The sequence below is a fragment of the Protomyctophum parallelum genome (genome assembly GCF_964188405.1).
Source record: "Protomyctophum parallelum genome assembly, chromosome: 4".
NCBI classification, from domain to species: Eukaryota; Metazoa; Chordata; class Actinopteri; order Myctophiformes; family Myctophidae; genus Protomyctophum; species Protomyctophum parallelum.
The window spans coordinates 10,649,866-10,671,378 of NC_139700.1; the positions used below are offsets into that span (position 1 = coordinate 10,649,866).

Here is a 21,513-nt window from a genome sequence, read left to right on the forward strand (position 1 = left end):
GTCAAAGTCAAAGACAGTAGAAGAGGACACTACACACACACACACACACACACACACACACACACACACACACACACACACACACACTCTCTCTACTACCAGTCTAGGAGGCACTCACTGTCTGTTCCAACTTCCGCTGCCCACTTGCAGTTGCAACATTGAAAATGATCATAATTAAGCCTAAATAATGATACAAAATACAATGCCAGTGAGTCTTATATTAAACAAATATGACATGGCATGATGATGTCACTGACTGACTGTACACTGTACTGTACACTGTACACTGTCTGTGCAGTAAAAAGCTGCTCCTCAAACTGTAATCACTCTTTGTTCGTCCGAGCAGAACAGACACGCCCTCCGGTTCGGTGATTGGCCGTTATGGGTTTTATCGGCCGCTCCACGAGTTTCTATTGGTCAGGAGAAGGACTGCTATCAACAGCGGAAGTACCTTTGTACAATTGAATGAAGAAGCAGAAGAACTACACGGGACCTCCGAGTCCGAAGTGAAAGAAAGTCTGATTGCTTCCTTTGGTTGGGTTTTCCTTGGTTTTTGTTGCCTCATGTGTTTCTGACACCGACTTCCAGATAAACTCTTCATATTTTCCCTTTCACCGGGAGTGAAACGGAGTCTAAATCAAAGGCGAACATGGAGATAGAGAGAGAAGTGAAGAAGGTAAGTGTTTCGTTTGTCCCAGATAACACGACGGGATGGGTAACGCCCTGCAGAAGGTCCTGCAGAGACAGACAGACAGACTTTTGATTGATTGATTGAAATATTTATTAACAGTTTGTAGAATTTACAGTACATTTTAAGCACAAACTCAATACAAAGACTGTCAACTGTGAGTGGACGACCCAATTAAGCATTACACTTGTTTACAACAGGGTCCACATTGTTCAATTCATCAAAACATTTAAAGACATACAAACATTTAGAGACATACAAATAGACATTTCTATGTAGCTAAATTCATCATATGGGAAGCAAAAAAAAGGGAAAAGATACAATATACAGTGAGGGAAAATGGGGTGGGGGGGATTCAGATTTTACAGAGGCCAGTTTCGAATTGCAGCCATCCGTAGGTGCCCTTTGAGAGCGGTTTTGAAGGAGTCAAGGGATTCACATGTCTTAATGACTGTTGGTAGGGCGTTCCACATTTTGGTGGCATAGGAGCGAAAAGAATTTAGTCCCTTGTTTGTGCCGAATCTGGGTTGTACATGGTTTGTTGCACTCCCTCTGGTGTTGTGGGTGTGGACTTCGTTTACATTAAGGAAGTATTTAGACAGGTACATGGGTATCTTGGTGGTGTATCGAATCTTGTGGACCAGACCCATTGCAAGATGCTGTACTCTGTCGACGACCCTAAGCCATCCCAGCCTGTCAAAGTGGGCAGGGGTGAGGTGGGTTCGGGGGGTGAGGCCAAGTAGGAGCCTGACCAGTTTGTTTTGGGAGGTCTGGAGCCTTGTTTTAAGGGCCTTTGAGGTGCTGTGGTACCAAGAGGTGGATGCATAGTCAAAGAAACCTTGTACGAGGGCTCCTGTTAAGGTCTTCAAGGTGTTTTTGCTGACCAGTGAGGAGATCCTGTAAAGGAATCTTGTTCTTTGATTGACTTTTTTGATTACGTTGGTGGCCATCTTATCACCGGAAAGATTGGCCTCCAGGATGGAACCTAGGTAGGTAATTTGATCTTTTCGTGTGATAATATTGTCACCCACTCTAACCAAGAAGCCATCTGCCTTGCTGAGATTACTATTTGATCCGAAGAGGATGGATTCAGTTTTTCCCAGGTGTAAGGATAGTTTGTTATCAGCGAGCCAGGTGCAGATTCTACCGAGTTCAGAGCTGAGGGTCTTTTCAACCTGCAGTTTGTTCCTGTCCGAGACCAGCAGTGCTGAGTCATCTGCGAACAGGAACAAGTTGCAGTCACAAGCTGAAGTCATGTCATTAACATATATTAGGAACAGTAAAGGCCCTAGTATGCTTCCTTGTGGGACGCCACAGCTCACTGGGAGGGGAGGGGACAGTGTTCCGTTCACCTCCACCATCTGTTCTCTCCCCTCCAGGTAGGATTGCATCCAGCTCACTGATGTGCTATCAAAACCAATAGCTTTAAGCTTGTTAACCAGTATGGAGTGGTTCACGGTGTCAAAAGCCTTTTGGAGGTCCAGCATGACCATGCCGCAGTATTTTCCAGCGTCCACCTCGTGTTTGATGTGGTCGCTCAAATAGAGGAGGCATGTGTCAGTGGAGTGGGATGTTCTGAAACCAGATTGGAACTCGTACAGCAATTTATTAGTGGCAAGATACTTTTCAACCTGTTCATAGACTATTTTTTCCATCACTTTCGAGATGGAGCTTAGAATAGAAATAGGTCGGTAGTTGCCGGGTTCTAATTTACTCCCTTTTTTGTACAAGGGGGTTACTTTGGCCAGTTTAAAATCTTGGGGGACCTGTCCCTGTTTGATGGAGAGGTTAACTATGTGGGTGATGACTGGAGCTATGGAAAAGGCTGAGTCTCTGAGAAATTTGGAGGGGATATTGTCATGGCCAGTGGCCTTGTGGGGTTGGAGGCCACTCAGTTTTTTAAGTACCTCCTCGGTTGTTACCATTGCCATTTTGAAATCATCTTTACAAACACCAAGGTTTTTGTAGAAGGCTTTGATGTGCTCTACACCAAAACGCCCAGAGTGGGAGGGCAGTTTGCTAACCAGCTTTGTTGCAATGTTTGTAAAGAAGATGTTCAGGTGGTTGGCTACATCAAGCTTGTCAGTGATGAGGGTGTTATTCGATTTGATGTTTATGTTAGTAAACCTGGTTTTTAGTTTCTGACCACAGCCTAGTTGGTTGTTTAGTAACTTCCAGAGTTCCCGAGGATTGTTTTTGATTTCCTCGGCTTTATCATTGATAAAGTTACATTTGGCAGATTTGGTCATGGCAATTACACCGTTTCTTAGCTTGTTACACTGGGTTTTTAGGTTGCACAGTTTGGTTTGGAGATTACTGTCGAAGCGCTTGGCTAGCATGGACTTGCATTTAAGAAGTTCAGAGCATTTGTTGTCTCTGGCTTTCATTGCAGTCAGTATGTCCGAATTCATCCATGGCTCCGAGCGGGTTTTGACCCTGATGGTTCTCAAAGGAGCCATGATGTTTAGTACTGATGTAAATTTGGTTTTAAAGGTATTATGACATGATTTATAACATAATTTTAACAACATTAAAAGTCTTGGCCATGGTCCTTCAAACGTGTCTAAAAAGTTTGAACACTCAACTCCACTCCAGTATTTTTTTTTTCTCGTTTTTGTGTATGTCTAATCTTCATCCTGAAAAGCCATGGAAAAACACATTATTTTAGCCTGTAGATGTCGGTAATTCCCCCTTTCCTGTCAACCCAAGATGCGCTACTTTGACAACTTGGTAGGAAGTCATCGTCAAAAATAAAAGAGTCATCTAGGCCAGTTGGTATCCAGTGTAAGGACTTGTGTTGATTGACACAGCCAACAACAGAGCAGATTGATTTTTCTCTAGAAGCCATTATTAGTAAGTATTACAAAGAAACAAAGTCGCGATCACAATGAGGAAGCGGAGAAGAGAGGGTAGGCACTAGGCAGGGAGCAGAGGGGAGGGGGCGGAGCTTTAGCGGAGATCTACGTATATCTCTGCCGTCCAACCAGATGAGACATTTTTGCATAATTATTCACAGAAGTCCAGAAAGCAGAGAATACACTGAATGTTCAAACTTCGTTTTTTTTTTGTGACATTGATGTCAAGAAAAGCCAAAAAAGCCAAAAAATCTACAAAAATGTGTTTTAAATGTCACAATCCCTTTAAAGCCAAGCCATGCTTCTTCGACTAGTGAGCTCCTGAGCACATCGGACCAATCCAGACTCTCCAGTTCAAGGTTAAAGGCCTCACTAGAGTAGGTTTTGAGGTCCCTAGATATGACTGTTTTGAGACAGTCATACTTTAGTTTTTGTATTTTGCGGGTACAGAAAATCATAAAATGATCACTGAGCCCACATACAATAACCCCTTTCTTGGAGATTCTGGATTTGTCCGAGGTCAGAATGAGATCAATGACAGTTTGAGTAGAATCACACACTCTTGTGGGTTGGGTAATTAGCTGACTGACACCGTGCAGATCACAAAAACGACTAAATGACTTAAACACAGGTGCTTCCTTACGAAGCATATCCGTATTGTAGTCGCCAATCAGGATTTTCTCTACACAATCCTCCCCAGCCAAGCACCCCTCAAGTATATCATAGAAACCATTCTGATCGGGCGGTCTATAGACGGTGCCAACTAATACTGATTTAGCATTTTTGAAAATTAATTCAACCCACACAGTTTCAATCTCATCATGCTGTAAGTCAGTACGAGTAACATATTCAGTGTCTTTGTGAATATACATGCACACGCCACCACCATGCCTGTTTCTGTCGTTCCTAATGATAGTATAGTGTTCTATTTCTATCTCTGGATCCTTGGTGGATTGGTCCAGCTTTGTCTCAGAGAAACACAGGATATTTGCCTTACCGTTTTGAAAGAGATGCCTGATTTCAGCCAGTTTAGGGCTGAGGCTATTTACATTCAAATGGAACAGGTGAAGGCCGTTGGTTGCGACGATTGTGTTAATTTCGTCGGTGATGAAGTAGTCTGAGGTGTGACTGGGGATGGGCGGTGGAATGTCCGTGGCTGAAGTGTGAGTGGGGAGGGGCGGTGGAATGTGGGGGGGGGCGCCGTTGAACCTGGTAATGCCTGTAGTCAGATCCATCCTTATGGTGGCCGTGTTGACTGTAAACAGTGATACTGGGTCCGCGGCTGGGGTGGGGATGGGGGAGGGTGGTGGTCCATTGTCCTCAGTGGCCCTGGATTGACTGGGGGTGTGGGGGAGGGGGGGATGTTCCTCGATGAGACTCACTCACAGACAGACAGATAGGTAGACAGGTAGACAGACAGGTGGCGATACAAGATGTACCTTCAAGATTCAATGATCAACATCACTTTTCAGTGACTCTTGTACACACAGATTCCTGTCATGTTAAAAGTAAACACTGTTATAGTTACAGTTAAGTTGTGTCAGTGGTACTCTTACTTGGATCTTGTTCTCTTTTGCATAATAATTGCCTCCCCCTGATTGATTGATTGATTGATTGATTGAAGTATTAACAGAATTACAGTACATTTCAAGCACAACTCTACAAAAACTGGACGACCCAATAAGCATTACACTTGTTTACAAGAGGGTCCACCTTTTTCAATTCATCACCCTCTCTCTAACGTGATGATTACTGTCTGTAAAATACAAAAGACTGGATTTTTGGAATGTTACTTAAAACTTTAAAATGTATTAGCTGTGATGTCTGATGTCACAGAAGAAATAATATATCCCACGTGGGTTTACAGCTGTTGCCTGGATGTGGGAGTGGGTGGGATGTGTATGAGTATGACCATAAATATTGACAAGCATGGATGACCCAGAGAGGCTGGGGTCTGTCAGCTGTGTAGTTAATCCAGAGGCTTGCAATTGTCTGTCTCCAATCTCCATTGTCATCTCCATCTTTAGGAAGTCCCCTGTCTGTGACCACTGACCAGAACAGCCATAATCACTTCCCTCTCTGACTGTCATTATTATAGAAATACAGATTATAGAATACATTTGCCAGCTGTAAAATGTTGTCTATTTTGGACTGTGTGTTTTGGTTTTATGCTCTACAAGGAAGCATAAAGCATATCAATTGTGAGGGCAGCATTATTCTGGGGATTTGCTATTACCACTAGCTGAATTTGCATTTGTGTGCCACTATCAAACAGCCTTATTTTTTGAAGTTCATGTTCTAATCTAAAATACACCCTAGAGTGGCTGTGATATTTCATACCTAACCTATATACACAGCCAAAACACCCGGGCAGGCATAGGAGCGATCTATGGTGTATAAATGTATGTAATAATTATCACAGCCATTCTAGGGCTACATCCTGGCATACATACAAAATAGCTGGTGAATTTACATACAGTTCTTTTATGTATTAATATAGCAGCATTACACAAGTCTGATCATAGCAAAAAGTGAGCTTTGTAGGCCTAGGCCATATAGCCTTTCATTGGCCGTCACATGGTCACATCTCTGACTCATGTTTAATGGTATCACATTGTCTAATCAGTGACTACTGCGCTACTACTCCCAGCATATCTACTCCCACAGAGTGGCTCTTGGAAAAAGGACTCTTGGGATGTGAAATGTATGCAAACGCCTCTTTGTGGATTGTTGTCATCAAGACTGATTACACTGCCTGCATAGTTTAGTCATAGCAAACAGTCACTGAAGTCAACATCAGCTCCTAAATGTACTCCAAGGAAGGAGAACATGCAGCCAGAAGTGTCCATTTGTCTTTTGTGTGACTGTTGTGTGTGTCAGCCAAGATTGAAGACTGATTATAGCAGTCCTCGAATTCCAACATAGGGGTTGTTTGTTGTCCACATAGTTTAGTTTAGCTCATTGGCTCTGTTTAACTATTTCATACTCAAACAAAACAATCAAATACAATATATTATATATATAGATGGATACAATCTTCAGGCCAGTACTTGTATTTTCAGTCCCTAAACATCTTTCTAGTTATCGTAGTATTTCTTGTTTTTAGGAGTGAATAATGGTAAAATAAGTTATTCACTATTATTATGAAACCTGTCAACTGAAAGCCTAATTGGTGGATGTTTTTTAAGTTTGGTCTAAATGTTAAAGCAGAAAATGTCTCCATTCCTCAGCAGTGAGTTCTTTTAGTTTTAACACATCCATGGCATGATGAGTGAGTGTAGTTTGGGCCAAAAGGCCTCTCTCCTTCACAACAGGACGGCGCGGTTGGGAGGCTTCAGGGGGCTCAATATCATGGAATACTTGGCCATATATGGTCACAGACAGCCGTGACGACTTGAGACGGACAGCAGTGGTGTTTGACACGGAAGTCAGACAAAAGGATGCAGATGTGAGGCCAGGGGCACCCTGGGTTCAAGTTCAGAACTTATATAAAGGATTAAGACTTGCTTGGAAAGAAAGCAATCCTTAGATGGTGGTGTATATTTTCTGTGGTTGAAGGAAGAATCTGTCTCGAAGGTTATTGGGGTTTTTTTAATCAAGAAATAGCAGACTATATAATGTTGAAAAAAAAACATCTTTCATCTTTCATGTTTATTCAACTTTGAGCTCCTGTAATAAATCTTATGGCGTCTTTCCCGACTTGTGGCAACACTTATTCCTTCGCCAAAGCATTTGCCAACTTCACATTAAATCTCTGAAGCAGTCCAAACAAAACCCTGATAGCTAATATCTTTGATCTGCTTCATTTTCAGATGACCCTGGGTCATGATTTTGGTGCTGGGGCAGCATGTTTGAAATGCAAGGACAAATGCGAGGGCTTCGAGTTGCATTTCTGGAGGTTTGTACAAATTCTATTTCATAAGGTCGCAGGTTTGAAATGAATCTGTGCACAGGTGCAGGTCCATATAGGATAAATGTAAATATAGTATATTCCTGCAGCAGGCCTAGGTTCTGTCTGTCTATCTCAATCTCTCTCTGTTACCATTACCAATAAAACAATAACATCTTTAATAATTATTTGATCACTACAGTGTGACCAGAATGATACGACATGCCATGGTGTTTGATATCGCTCAGTCTTCTCTAGCTTGTTGTACAAGCCACTGATGGTGTACGTTTGAATTAATAATAGCCATACTATGAATTTACTGTCTGACTGCAAGGTCATTGAGAATCTGACCACACACTTGCTGTTCATACATGAGTTACACAGGGCTCTTTTGAGTGAGCGAGGCAGAGTCCCCCAAACATTCCAATGCTAAAGATTATTTAAAAAGTGGCAGCGTTATCTTTTGAAAGGTGTTGCTATAATTAGTGAATATCATTATCACCACATGACGTTGTCGCCTAAATATTATACATACAGTGGACGCAGGGTGTCAACAACTTCACAACGTTTATATAACTAGTAACAGTGCTTCTTGTGTATGCCTGACACTTGTGATTCCATTCGTGCCAGAGCACGTCTAGGCTCGCAGTTCTACCGAAAGTAATGACATAGTTTTCTCAGGAGAGTGTGGGTGCCAGAACTTGTTAAAAAAATGCAAACGTTTGCATTTTATTTTTAAGCTCTCAAAACTTGTTGAATTATTATGAAGGAAGGGGCTTTAAAAGAGTTGTGTGGCAGAACTTGTTAAAAAAACGCAAACGTTTGCATTTTATTTTTAAGCTCTCAAAACTTGTTGAATTATTGTGAAAAAGGTGCTTTAAAAGAGTTGGGTGGCAGAACTTGTTAAAAAAACGCAAACGGTTGCATTTTATTTTTAAGCTCTCAGAACTTGTTGAATTATTGTGAAGGAAGGGGCTTTAATAGAGTTCAACAATTTGACAAAAATCACACCCGTGTGAACTGAGTGGTGCAACTCTGTGTATGGGTCCCCGGGAGGTCCCCCGGAACTTACAGACGTGCCCAGGGTGGTGGACACATTTCTATGGCTCACAATATCCCTGTATTTTTAGTTTTCTACATTTTGTTTTTAAAGGAGCATTCAGTGATTTGGGTGATCTGGAAAACCCCCCGGTCTGCCCCAGTAACAACATGTGCACATGCACACACTACAGTGGGGGGGGGGGGGGGGGGGGGGAGATGCAACAGGCCAACAGCACGGACACCAAGGCCCGCCCCCGCTTGATCATGATTGGCGGAAGGCTGCTCTCTATCCTGATTGGATGAAGGCTGGGCCACCTAGCCAAAAACGAAACCTACGGTTTTTTGACGCCAGGGGTTAACTGGTTTTTCTTTCAAAAGGATTTCATGGATACAAAATAATAGTAATAGTAATAAATAATAAATTATAAATAATAAATAAAATAAGTTTAAAACATTGAGTGAAGTAGTGAAAAAGGTCAGCTGTGGGCTTAAATCTGCTATTTATATAAGTTGTGGGTCCCGGGCAAATTTCTCTTCTTTGGTCTCGAGCTAAAAAGTTTGGGAACCATTGCACAAAGCAAGTAAACAATTGAGTTTGAGTTTGAATCTTTATTATTATTATTATTATAATGAATAGTGACTTGGTGCTAAGTTTGTTTACCCAGCAAGCCAGTTTGGCAAGTAAGCAAATCATTGTTCCATGTTCCATAAGAACATAATCGATGTGTCTCTTGAAAGACAAGAGGCAAGTGTTTTTTTTGTAGTAGTCTATCTGCCACCTGCACGTAAAAGTGGATTTTCCTGCTTTGCACAATAAAGTAATATTGAAGCCATTATCGTTCCCTCGCCTTCCTCCTCCTCCTCTCCCTCCTCCTTTACTTTTCCTCTGCCCAAAACCAATGCACTTAAGAAAACAGTCATGTACAGAGCCATTGCATACTGTGCTCCCCCCACATTTGACTCTAACAAGAAATAGACCTACAAGGAAACTCAAGGCAGCAATAATCAGAAAGGAAATTATATTAAATTAGGTTCTTATTATATTTCCGGACTGACAAATCTAATTTTCTTTTAATTTGACTGTAATGCATTTTATGATTTGTATTGTGTCATTTTTGCCTGGACCCCAGGAAGAATAGTCTCCACTACGATGTAGACTAATGGGGATCCTTAATAAACTAAACTAAACTAAACTCCTCCACAGAAAGATCTGCCGGAACTGCAAGTGTGGCCTGGCGGAGCATGACGTCCAGATGATCTCCGAGGAGAACCGGAGGGTGGGGAAGCTTTTCGAGGACACCAAGTACACGGGCCTCATCGCCAAGCTCAAGACGGACGGAATCAAGGGCGGCTACAAGGGCAACATGGTCACCATCAGCCTCAGTGGCCCTTCCACGGCGTACGTGGTGCCTCCCAGTGGCTCCGCCGCTGTCGTGGCACCACCCGGTGCCGCTGCCGGATCTGTTCGGCCCGGTGGTGCCGCTGCTGGTTCTGGACAGCCTGGTGGTGCCCCTGGCGGTGCCGGTTCTGTACATCCTGTTGGTTCCCCCGTTGGTGTTGCCGGTTCTGTACATCCTGGTGGTGCCGCTGCCGGGTCTGTCCAGCAGCGTGTCAGTGCGTGGTCGGTGCCAGCCAGCACCCATCATGCCCAGGCCCAGCCGATGCCAGCCAGCACCCATCATGCCCAGGCCCAGCCGATGCCAGCCGGCGTGGCTGCGGTCAAGGCTAGCACCGTGCCAATGACCGTCAGCAGCACCGCAGCAGCCAATGTGGTGCCAGTCAAGAAAGATGTACCCATGCACTCTGTGACATACGAATGGGCGCCCCCGGTGGCCAACACCAACAAGTATATGGTAAGATTATTATTAAGTTATTATATTATTAAAGGCACAATGTCAGCACAATCATCACACAGACATTTCTGAATTTTGCGGTGGCAAGCTCTAAATACACAGAATGCATACGGTATTTTGTCATTATCAGTGTCCCTTAGTTTAAACATGTAATTTTTTTATAGCTGTGACCTCCCAAGTGGGCCACAAGCTCCCATCCAGTGAGTTGAGCGAGAAGAATTACGTTGACCTTCTGATGTTGCATGGCAATTTGGATCAGATAAATCGGATTTACTGTTCATGGTTGAACACTGTTCATCTAGGGACACTTGGGGAGTGTAATGAACATACTTTGTCCTTCATAATTCGAAGTTTAAAAAATCTAAGAAAACCTAAATCTGTGAGTACAGTCCCCTCTGAAACACCAGCTTTGCTTAGACAGAAGTTGTGATATGTAGATGACCGCTGCTTCAGTCAGTCTCCTCACTAAAGAGATCATCCCTAATGGACTTTAATGTCTCTCACAAGTTGAGGAATCTTAAGAACTACCCTGTATCTGTCTATGTTTAGTCTATTTCAGTATCTCTGGCTTCCTGTTATAGCTTCACTCTCTCTGTTTTTCCAATTCATTCACTTTTCACTCAGCGTGGACTTTGTTTACTTTACCCTCATCACTTTTCTTCTCCACACACCTAACTTATCTCCACCCCCAGTGGCGGAAAGTAACTAAGTACATGTACTCAAGTATTGTACTTATAAGTACAATTTTGAGGTATTCTTTTTAAATTCATATGAATATTTCAAACTTCCAATACTTTTAACCCATTTTGGGCTGGAATCCCTTTTGGTGTTTTAAACATTATGTTATAATTTAGCTGTAAAATAGCAGATCTACAAGCTCATAGCGCGCCACCGAGTGGCGCACTACGAGCTCGTAGGTCTGCTATTGTTTTAAACATTTTGAGGTCAATTGAGTACTTTTTCCACCACTGCTTCAATATCTGCTTCTCCGTCTCCTCCCCCTGCTGCCGACCAGGCGGTGTGCTACATGGAGCTGCTCCCCCCTCAGAAGCGCCCCGTGGCCGGTTCGGAGGGCGCGGCGTACCGCCGCCAGCAGATGGCCTGCCAGCTGCCGGAGCACGACCAGGACCCGTCCAAGTGCCACGAGCTGAGCCCCGCCGAGGTCAAGCAGATGGAGCAGTACGTCCGCAAGTACAAGGACGAGGCCCTCGGCATGGGAGACATCATGCTGCCCGGGGAGATGTTCTTGGCTAGGGCTGGGGTTGTAGGGCAGGGAGGTGTTGGAGCTGTTCCAGGAGGTGTTGGAGCTGGGCCAGGAGGGCCTGGGTCAGGTACGAGACCCGGTGTGGGAGTTGGAGGAGGCCCCGGAGCCATGAAGTCAGAAGGAGGGGTGGGGGCAGGTGTTGGAGGGGCTGCTCCTGGAGGTGTGGGTACCGTGCCTGGTGCCGGTGGTGTTGGTGGTTATGGACCGGGAATAGGATCAGCTGGAAGTGGTGTTGGAGCGGGCTACGGGCCTGGGGCTGGTGTTGGAGCGGGCTCCGGGCCTGGGGCTGGTGTTGGAGCGGGCTACGGGGCTGGGGCTGGTGTTGGAGCAGGCTACGGGCCTGGGGCTGGTGTTGGAGCGGGCTACGGGGCTGGGGCTGGTGTTGGAGCGGGCTACGGGCCTGGGGCTGGTGTTGGAGCGGGCTACGGGCCTGGGGCTGGTGTTGGAGCAGGCTCCGGGCCTGGGGCTGGTGTTGGAGCGGGCTATGGGCCTGGGGCTGGTGTTGGAGCGGGCTATGGGCCTGGGGCTGGTGTTGGAGCGGGCTACGGGCCTGGGGCTGGTGTTGGAGCGGGCTACGGGCCTGGGGCTGGTGTTGGAGCAGGCTACGGGCCTGGGGCTGGTGTTGGAGCAGGCTCCGGGCCTGGGGCTGGTGTTGGAGCAGGCTCCGGGGCTGGTGTTGGAGCAGGCTACGGGCCTGGGGTTTGTGGTGCGGGTACTGGTGCGGGCTATGGACAAGATGCCGGGCGTGCTGGGGTTGCGGGCTATGGACAAGATCCTGGGGTTGCGGGCTATGCACAAGAGATTGGGCCAAGAGACATGCAGGGCACTGCTACTACTGCTGGAGCCATGGGCATCCCCGAAGCTCCACAAGCGGGACTGCCTCATCAGGCATTTGTAAGTATAAAGCCTATGGCCAATGGCACACCTATATCTATCTATCTATCTATTTATTCATTAATTCACAGACCCTGTATATGTCTGTCTAACCCCGGCATAACTCTGAAACTGTCCGACCAAACAACCTCAAATTTGGCACGTGTGTCCCATATGACCCGGTCGCAGCGGAAATTTGGTGCATGTTCTCATATTGCGATTGCACAGGTCCACTGGGTATCAAGAGAGACCGTAAGGAAGTGTCCTTGTAGAGTAGACGGTGTGCAGCGTCACCATCTGAAACTAGGCTCTTCATCGACCTCAAAGAAGACAGTCTGAACAAAGACACTGTACACAGAAGTCCGGTAAACAGCAAAGCACAAGAGTTCTTAACCTTGAGTCAATGTCACCGTGGAAGGAGATATAAGGTGGCAAACTTAAAAGAGGGTCCAAGGCAGCTCTGTCCAGTTGAAGTAGAAAAAATCCTTTATTTCTTAAAAACAAGGGTTGAAAACACGACCTGTTAAACAGCAATTCACTGTGCACATTGTGCCTACATAATCACTTACCTGCCATCCCTGTTTTGGGTTTGTCATAGGCAAAAAAAAAAAAAAAATGTACCAAAAATTACAACATTTTCAAAAAAAATAGCAGATCTACAGTACAAGCTCACAACGGTGTGAAGATCAAAGTATATAGTGCTTAAGTGGTTAACATTTCTCCGTGATGTAGTTTATTTGCTAAATCTGATGAAATATATTTTATTTTATTTTGTTTTTACTGGTGTTTTTTTTTTACTGGTGGAAATAAGGCAACTCAAGAAAGTAGATTTTATCAAGCACCAGTGAGGTTAATAAGGATGTTGTTCCTATACTGAACACAAGGTGGACCCAAAGGCTAAATCACGAGTCGGTGGGTCTTGCTTGCCCTTCTAGAGCAGGGCATGTTATGACGTTAACTCTGCATAGTGAATGATGGTTTGAGTTTGAATTCATGCTGAACTGTGACTCATAACTGTTGAAGAAAATTGTTTTCTTCTTTTGAAACAGAGAAGTGATTTATTGTGCTCAGCTGCCCTGAAGTTCCAGTCAGTCATACCATATGCAGTTGGTTAGTCTAGCTACAGGGAAGACCTGGTCTGATTTATTCAAATTACATCGTCTTTATGTAACTCAGTGCTGATTTTAATTTTGATGAAAGAATAGACGGGCGTTGCGCAAGAGTGTTGGGGTTATATCGAGATCCTCGCTCTCAATCAAATTTGATGACTGGCAATCATTTTCTCTGCTTCAGTTATTCTGTTGTATTTAATTTAACCGCACCCTCATGTTATTCCCCTTTCTAGCCTTTACTCTTTTAACCTCTCGTTCGCAACCAGCTAAACATGAATATGATATTTGGTCCTCTTCCAGACGCATACACACACACCTACATACCTTTCAGTCTATCAGCAGTTGTGTCACTGTAACAACAAAGCTGAAATCAACTGTGACCATGGGCGGAGCTTGAGGGGGTTCAGGGGGTGTCAAAAAAAAACCCGTAACTTCTGGCTTCTGACTGTAGTTTGTAATCATCTCTCTTATCATGATATTATGACTCGCTGTATGGCTGTAGTGCATGTGTGTATGTGTGTGAGCTGCTGTACTACCTAAATAACTCATTTTTAGGGGTTAGGGCATTGTAAAAACGCTAAAGTAATAAAATAAAGGTAAAAATCGCGGGTGTCTTTGGCCAAGCAGTCGCACCCCCAGGCGTCAAGTTTAAGCTCCGCCTATGACTGTGACAGGCGATGTCACAAATGTCATAATCGCCTAGTCGCATTTATTGAATTGAGATCATCGCAATTATTCATCGTCATCATCGTTTCCATGTTGAAACCTTTTCAGTTTTCATACATGTTCCCCAAACTAACGCAAAGCTCACCATGCATCACAATGCAACACATTGTGAGGTTGTCAGTCATTTCTTTATATATTGAAGTTATTTCTGTTTCTATCTCAAACTGTATTTGCAATTATCTGCACGACATTAAATCGTATAGAGTGAAACATCACGATCATGACAGCCCTACTGTATATGCAACTTGTCATCAATTACCTAATCAATTAATTAGGTATTTAGCAGACGCTCTTAATCCAGAGTGAGTTACAGTAAACAAGAACAACACATGGTACTACATCAAATACATGGGAATAGTCATCAAGGAGCAAGCTTGATGGCGTTGTGCTGAAAATAGCAGATATACAGCTGTTTTCAGCATGCAACCAAGCATATACAATGACTTGTCTTTTAGTTCTACTGGATCTCTCGTTCACTAGTCCATCCTAATATTTTAGTCTATTTTTTTTAGTCCGTTTTAGTCCGTTTTTAATCCGTTTTCTCCAGTGAAAAAAGGGAGTTGACGAAAAAATTTCATAGTTTTACTCGACAAAATCAACACTGCTATCAACTTGTCTTCTCCCTCTAGTCGTGCAACCACTGTCAGCAGCCCATGCGGCAGGGCGACCCGGCGGTGTACGCGGAGAGGGCGGGCTACGATAAGATGTGGCACCCCGCCTGCTTCGTCTGCTGCAAGTGCAGCGAGCTGCTGGTGGACATGATCTACTTCTGGAAGAAAGGCAAGCTGTACTGCGGCCGTCACTACGGCGACAGCGAGAAGCCCCGCTGTGGAGGCTGCGACGAGGTGAGAGACGGCGGTCGAGGTGGCCATACTGTCTGTGTTTGGTTGGAGTTAGAGACTGACGCGGGAGAGGATTTTCACTCCTTTCCCATCCCACTCCCACAGAAACAATCCCTTCCCTTCCCGTCCCAATCCCGGGCCAGAGTAAAACAAAATCCCATCCCATGTCATCCCACTCCTGGTAGAATGACACCCACTCCCACTCAAAACTATTCCCACTCCCATCCCACTCTCCCACGGAAACAATCCCTTCCCGTCCCAATCCTGGGCCAGAGTAAAACAAAATCCCATCCCATGCCATCCCACTGATAGAATGACACCCGCTCCCACTCAAAATGATTCCCACTCCTGCTGTATCTGCTGTATTTATTTATTAACGCCTTTATTTAAGCTGCAGTACTTTAGGGGGGCGGTAGCAGGGCTTAAAGTTCTCAGTCCTGGTGACGGATTTCAGTCCTGAGGGTTTCATAGGGGTAATTTAATGAGATCAGTGAGACGGCGTGCATGCACGTGAGAATTTTGGCAACAGTTAATATGTGGTTATATAATGAGGCTAATTGATGTCTTTCCCTCTCCTGCATGCTCCTGTTGGCCTTTCATTCTCGTCACGTCTCGATCCCGGGATTAATACAAATTTGAATCCCATCCTGGGAATCCCCCAAAAACTTTAACACTTTCAACCTGGTTAGGTGAAAACTCGGTATAGGTGAAAAACCTTGTCCCTATTTTGAGATACTTTGGACCGCAAGCGAAGGGGTAGTGTCAATATTGGTAAAAGCCCAGGTAAAAAAATATATTCTAAATTCTTTAAGTCATTTTTACATTTCATTGGTCTTCCTGTGTAGCTGAGGCTGCAGAGGTGGCAATATTTACTCATAACACTTGAAAGCACTGTATTATAAAAGTTTCCACCAAATGGCCTGTTTTTATGTCATGTCATGACACTGCATTGTACTTACTTCTCTTTTCTTTTGCGTGTGTCCGCAGCTGATCTTCAGTAATGAGTACACCCAGGCGGAGGATCAGAACTGGCATCTGAAGCACTTCTGCTGTTATGACTGTGACCTTATCCTGGCCGGGGAGACGTATGTGATGGAGAAAGACAAACCTGTCTGCACACCCTGTTATATGAAGAGCCATGCTGTGGTAAGGGCCGAGAGAGGGGACGGAGAAAGTGTGTGTGCGTGTGCACATGTGCCTGCTTGTGTAAGAGATGAGTGTTGGCTGACAGTGACCACCATACTCGCCATGTGTTTACACAATTATTACACTTAATCCCTACAGAGCAAACTGTGCTAATGGACCTTCATGTTCACACGCATGCCATAGCCTTTCGTAGTTTCAAATCAATACCAAAGTCCGTACCAAGTTGCCAAATCAATACAAACTTTAATGAAATTAGCCGTGGAGTTGGCACTAACTCTGTAAATTTACCGGCCCTCATTTATCAATCGAGTGTAAAATCTGCCACAAATTCGAGTGCAGGTTTCGTAGTACACCCACGTCTCCACGGCATTTATAAAGTGATCGCAAACAGCTGATCCTTCCTTAATTTCGTTCTCACGTTAATAAATGTCACGGCTGAATTTGATCTGGCACGCCCTAAGAAATCAAGCCTCGCCCTCGTTTTTGCGACCTGAACCACTGCTATACGATCTGGAAACCATGGTTACCGTGCCTTTCTGCCCGCCTCACCCCCCTCTCTCATACACACACACACACACACACACACACACACACACACACAGACGCACACAAGCTGCACGCACACGCAACTTGCAAGCCCAACTAACTGGTGTGTTGTTAAATAAATAAACAACGAACACCTGCATGAATTAAATAAAGTTGTAGGCCTACCCTGTCTGTTCCCTCTCACCTCGCTTGCCTTGCTGTCATGTCCACGCACGCACGCACGCACCTACATGACACATTAAATAAAGCTGTCTGTTTCTCCTCTCGCTTCGTTTCCCTTGCTGCCCGCCTCACCCCCCGCACACATATCGCAATTTTTCACTGTGTGTTGTTAGTTGTATATTAAATCATTAAAGTATTTTTAATTTAATATACAACAAGATATATTAGTGAACGAAAACCTGAACCTGTGAACCATAATTAAATAACAAATAGGCACACACACGCTGCTGTTTTGCAGGTGCTCCTCCTGTCCAGTCTGTCTGTCTGTCTGTCTGTCTGTCTCTCTCTATCACAGTGGTCCGTCCGTGACCAACTGACCATGCACGTTCCGACGTTCGACAGTCTATTTAGATTGCCTCAGTCGTTAGTCACTGCAGTGGCCGCCGGCCGGGCTGTCAACTGTCATTATATGAATGTGCAGCAAAAACCGTATATAGCCTCATGTGGCTGGTGGTTGCCTGGCTGGGTAATATACCTATATCTCCGATGCAGTTCCCACTTGCGCTGGGAGCCTGGCACGGTACATTTGGCATTGAGCGACGCGTCGGGTTTATTATATTGCACATACGTAAGAAAGACATCGGCCTTCATGCTGTAGATTAGGCTACAGTAGGCTATACCACGTTGGGACTGCTGCACTATACTCTCCAACGTCCCGTCATGGAAATATTTCAGCACAGACAGCCCAAATCCTCGCATGTATGCGCTCATGCAAAACACTGTTTAAATGGCTTAAGCATCTCTTGCAACATTGTTTTTAATTGCGCGATTTTATCTCCTACTAATTTCATATGACACATGTATTCCTTAACATTTTTATTTATTTATTTTTTACATGTAGCCCATATACATTATACATACCTTTTATATAAACATTTTAGGAGTGAATACATATATGTTTTGATGCCTGTGACAGCCTCTCAGCAGTTCAGACAAGGCTGCTCCGCTTACAGAAAAACAGCGTACGCCAGCTGAAGAGTAGACGTGACTATTTGTCCTACTCAAGTTCAATTTCAAGCTTTGCCGGAAATGTTAAATGCCGAAAATGTCGGTAATTTCGGCGTGCGCCCATATTTTGGCGTACGCACGGTTGATAAATGAGGGCCACCGTGTCTTACTCTTGACTGAGAGAAATAACTATAACATATCTGTGTTTACTGTGTCCAAAAAAAGAGTATTCGGCACTTGGATTCTTGGAACTGTAGTTATTCCTGTACAGCTTGCACAATTGCACAATGTATTGTGTATCCGTATAGTGTACATGGTTGTTAATGCAGACACTAAGCTACTTCCCATGATGGCTACATGATGAATCCTTCTCATGGGGCCTTTTCTCCGTTATCTTATTCAATCAATCAATCAACTTTATTTGTTCAGACTCGGGGTCCAATAAAAAACAGACAACATAAAACACTACATACAGAGAAGAAACACCCCTAACCCATAAAAACATCATTTTTACAATAAACATTCATACCAGTGCTTCCAAAAAGCAGACCGGTACCTAGTGCTACTGAAGCTGGGGTTACATAATGATGCAGTTTTGAGACTCATTGAGCCGACACATTGTCTTGTCTTGGTTGTTGTTATTACTGATTCTATATTGATGTTGGCATATAATGTTTGCAAAGATAATTCATAATGTTGAACTCTTGGGGATTATCAACTTCTCAATGTTCTTCTAATGTGTGCACCTACAGTATGTGATGTATTGTGTCAGTGGTCCTTGATGGGAGCGTAAAGGTCCATTTGGTTTCATTTTTACGCTCCCAAGGGTGAAATTATTGTTAAACATCAGCATTACTTAATTTACAAGAAGTCTACACAATTAGAGATTGTAGAAGAATTGTTATGTTGATTTGATCAACGTTTGGCCTGTTATATCTCCTATGGTATCAACATTAATACCGCATGGAATTGAAAGGCAACAAAACCTAATCGAACGACGCCACCATATTCTTTCGTTTTGGGTCTGAGAGGCTGAATCTCATCAAATGGGTGGTCTGTGGGCTCAAATGCCAAATAAATAATGGACCATCTTGATATGAAACGGGTTGAAAACCACTGTATTATCCCATTTTGGGCGAGAACCCCTTTTGGTGTTTAGCATTATGTTATGCTTTAGCTATTGAAAAATAGCAGATCTACAAGCTCATAGCGCGCCACCGAGTGGCGCGCTACGAGCTTGTAGGTCTGCTATTTTGGAAAAATCAAAGAACGACTGACATAGAAACATGGCTTTTTCAGAAAACTGTCAGGATGTAGAAGACATTTTTAGAATCTGATCTCGGGTCAAAATGGGTTATAATATGTCCTTTCCCCCTCTTCCAGAAATGCACTGCCTGTAACAACCCCGTGGAGCCCGAGGCCCAGCGCGTGTCCTACGGGGACCACCACTGGCACGCGGAGCCGCAGTGCTTCCAGTGCTCCTGCTGCTCAAAGTGTCTCATCGGACAGCGCTTCATGGCCATGCAGGCCTTCCTCTTCTGCTCGGTGGAGTGCAAGAAGCAAACCATGTCTTAGATGAGCCTAGTATGTTGTTGACCTGTCTCCTCCAGAGAACAGTGGGACCATGTGTGTGTGTGTGTGTGTGTGTGTGTGTGTGTGTGTGTGTGTGTGTGTGTGTGAGAGAATCAGTCTTTGTCTTCATACAACTGATTATAAAAGCCTAATTTATACTCTTCAGAATAACATTCTACCTTGCCTAAAAATGATTAATCTTCAAGCGTGTCAGCGTAAAGTTATTTTAGACAAGTGACATCGTTGTACTTACATTTCTTTGTTTTGGTCATAGGGGGATTTTTTCAGACTACTTTGTGACTACCATGTGATTATTTAAATCTTTAATCATCAGCTGGGAAAACTATTAGTAGCCTAATAATGACTCTGAAAGTAAACTGCCTTTTAATTAGCCCGCTGGTGTCTTATGAGAAACACGTCTTCTCTTACTATACAAGCGCTGTTTTTGTAATACTTATTTTTTTGGTATTTCTTGTATTACACTGTTTTATTTGTGGATCCTCAAACCTCAGTCTGTATTTACGCTAGCCTTTACTCGCTGAACCAACTCTTATTGTGCAAATTTATAATGACAAAAAAGCACACAACGTGTCATGAGCTTATACGGTAGATGTGCTATTTTAAAATGTAGTTTAAATCTTAGAACATCATTTGTGATGACATGCTCAAACTAGGGATGCTACCTAGAAGTGGTTAATGGATTTCCCACAGACTGCATTTACTGATATTACTAGCAATATTTGTGTTACTCGCCCTGCAGAGACCAAGTTAAGCAAGCAATTAAAATAGAACTGTTTAACCAAGTTTATCTTATATACTGTAGCGATAAGAGCCAGTAATATTGTAAATTGTTTAGGCCAAGTTGCCCATCTTACAACCGTACAACGTTTTGTTTTATGTCCCCTATCACTGTGTTTTTGTGCCATTTTGTTTCCATTCAATGAAATAAATTGCACTTTACTGTTTTTTCTATATAACTGAATAAATGTTTTGTTTTTTGCATCATGTATTCGTTGTGTCTTTCTTCAGATGTAAGAAACTCTGAGCCAACTGCAGATGTCTCCTTGTTCAAACTAAAAATCACAGCTCATTGACAATAAACCAGCAAGCACAGCCATGCCCCCACTGTGCTGTGTTAGCTGGGCTGATGTGACAGGGAAACGTACTAGCTCAATGTTCCCTTATGGAAAACCCACCTCAGAACCTCTTGTATTTTCACCCACAGTGGAAATGAAGCACAATTCAAGGAAGCCTCTAATATCTCGGAGGAACCTCAATTGTCTCGAATGGCAGCTGGCCCAAAGCAATGCTGTCGTTTTCCCTGTGTTTAAGAGCTGCAATTCCAGAACGTTTTTTTGTGTGTGTGTGAATAAAACATAACTGATATATTTATAGGTAGTAAAGTACAGCGGTTGTGTTGTGACGTCCGTTACTGTACGACTGAGGAAATGGACTGCAGGCCAAACATTCAAACACTTATGTACAGTATGTTAATGTAGGGTATTAGCACATAGATTCTGCACTATGCACATCCTATAATTCATTGCTGGATGATTTGCCCCACTGTACATCCCTCATTGCTGCTTTATTAGCTGATAATATATAGCCTATTATACACCACTGGTTCTATATATATGATGAATTGCATGTGGGAGAAATCCCAGGAGTAGGACATACATCTTCCTGCTTGCGGCTTTAAGCCTCACTTCTTCTTAAGCCCAGCTCTGTCTAGATAACCGCAGCCTCACCTTTCAGACCTCTCCATCTCTACATCTCCATTCAATTAAGCCTGGAAGCCACCGCCCACCGCTGAATGGGTTGGGTTTGGAATCATCTCTCCTTCCTTCCTTTGATGTCAGAGTGCTGTTGGAATTTGCATTGTGCTAAAGTTTCATATTGGTGTGTGTGTGTGTGTGTGTGTGTGTGTGTGTGTGTG

General features: G+C 43.9%; 1 protein-coding gene across 1 annotated transcript; it reads left to right on the plus strand.

Annotated features, from left to right (window-relative positions):
- The first annotated feature begins 482 nt into the window (after nucleotides 1-482).
- tes (testis derived transcript (3 LIM domains)) lies at nucleotides 483-20,484 on the plus strand. Its single transcript, XM_083764091.1, has 8 exons — nucleotides 483-676; nucleotides 7,356-7,441; nucleotides 9,678-10,326; nucleotides 11,342-11,603; nucleotides 12,042-12,484; nucleotides 14,931-15,146; nucleotides 16,131-16,289; nucleotides 19,389-20,484. Exons 1-8 carry the CDS (start codon nucleotides 650-652, stop codon nucleotides 19,578-19,580), a joined length of 2,034 nt encoding a protein of 677 aa, XP_083620217.1. The 5' UTR covers nucleotides 483-649; the 3' UTR covers nucleotides 19,581-20,484.
- The last annotated feature ends 1,029 nt before the right edge of the window (nucleotides 20,485-21,513 follow it).

What these genes read in the sequence shown, in the direction of transcription:
- tes (XM_083764091.1), top strand. Translation starts at nt 650, where the DNA reads ATGGAGATAGAGAGAGAAGTGAAGAAG. An exon ending in CCAACACCAACAAGTATATG is followed by an intron (nt 10,327 to 11,341) that starts GTAAGATTATTA and finishes GCTGCCGACCAG; the next exon opens with GCGGTGTGCTACATGGAGCT. An exon ending in GACTGCCTCATCAGGCATTT is followed by an intron (nt 12,485 to 14,930) that starts GTAAGTATAAAG and finishes TTCTCCCTCTAG; the next exon opens with TCGTGCAACCACTGTCAGCA.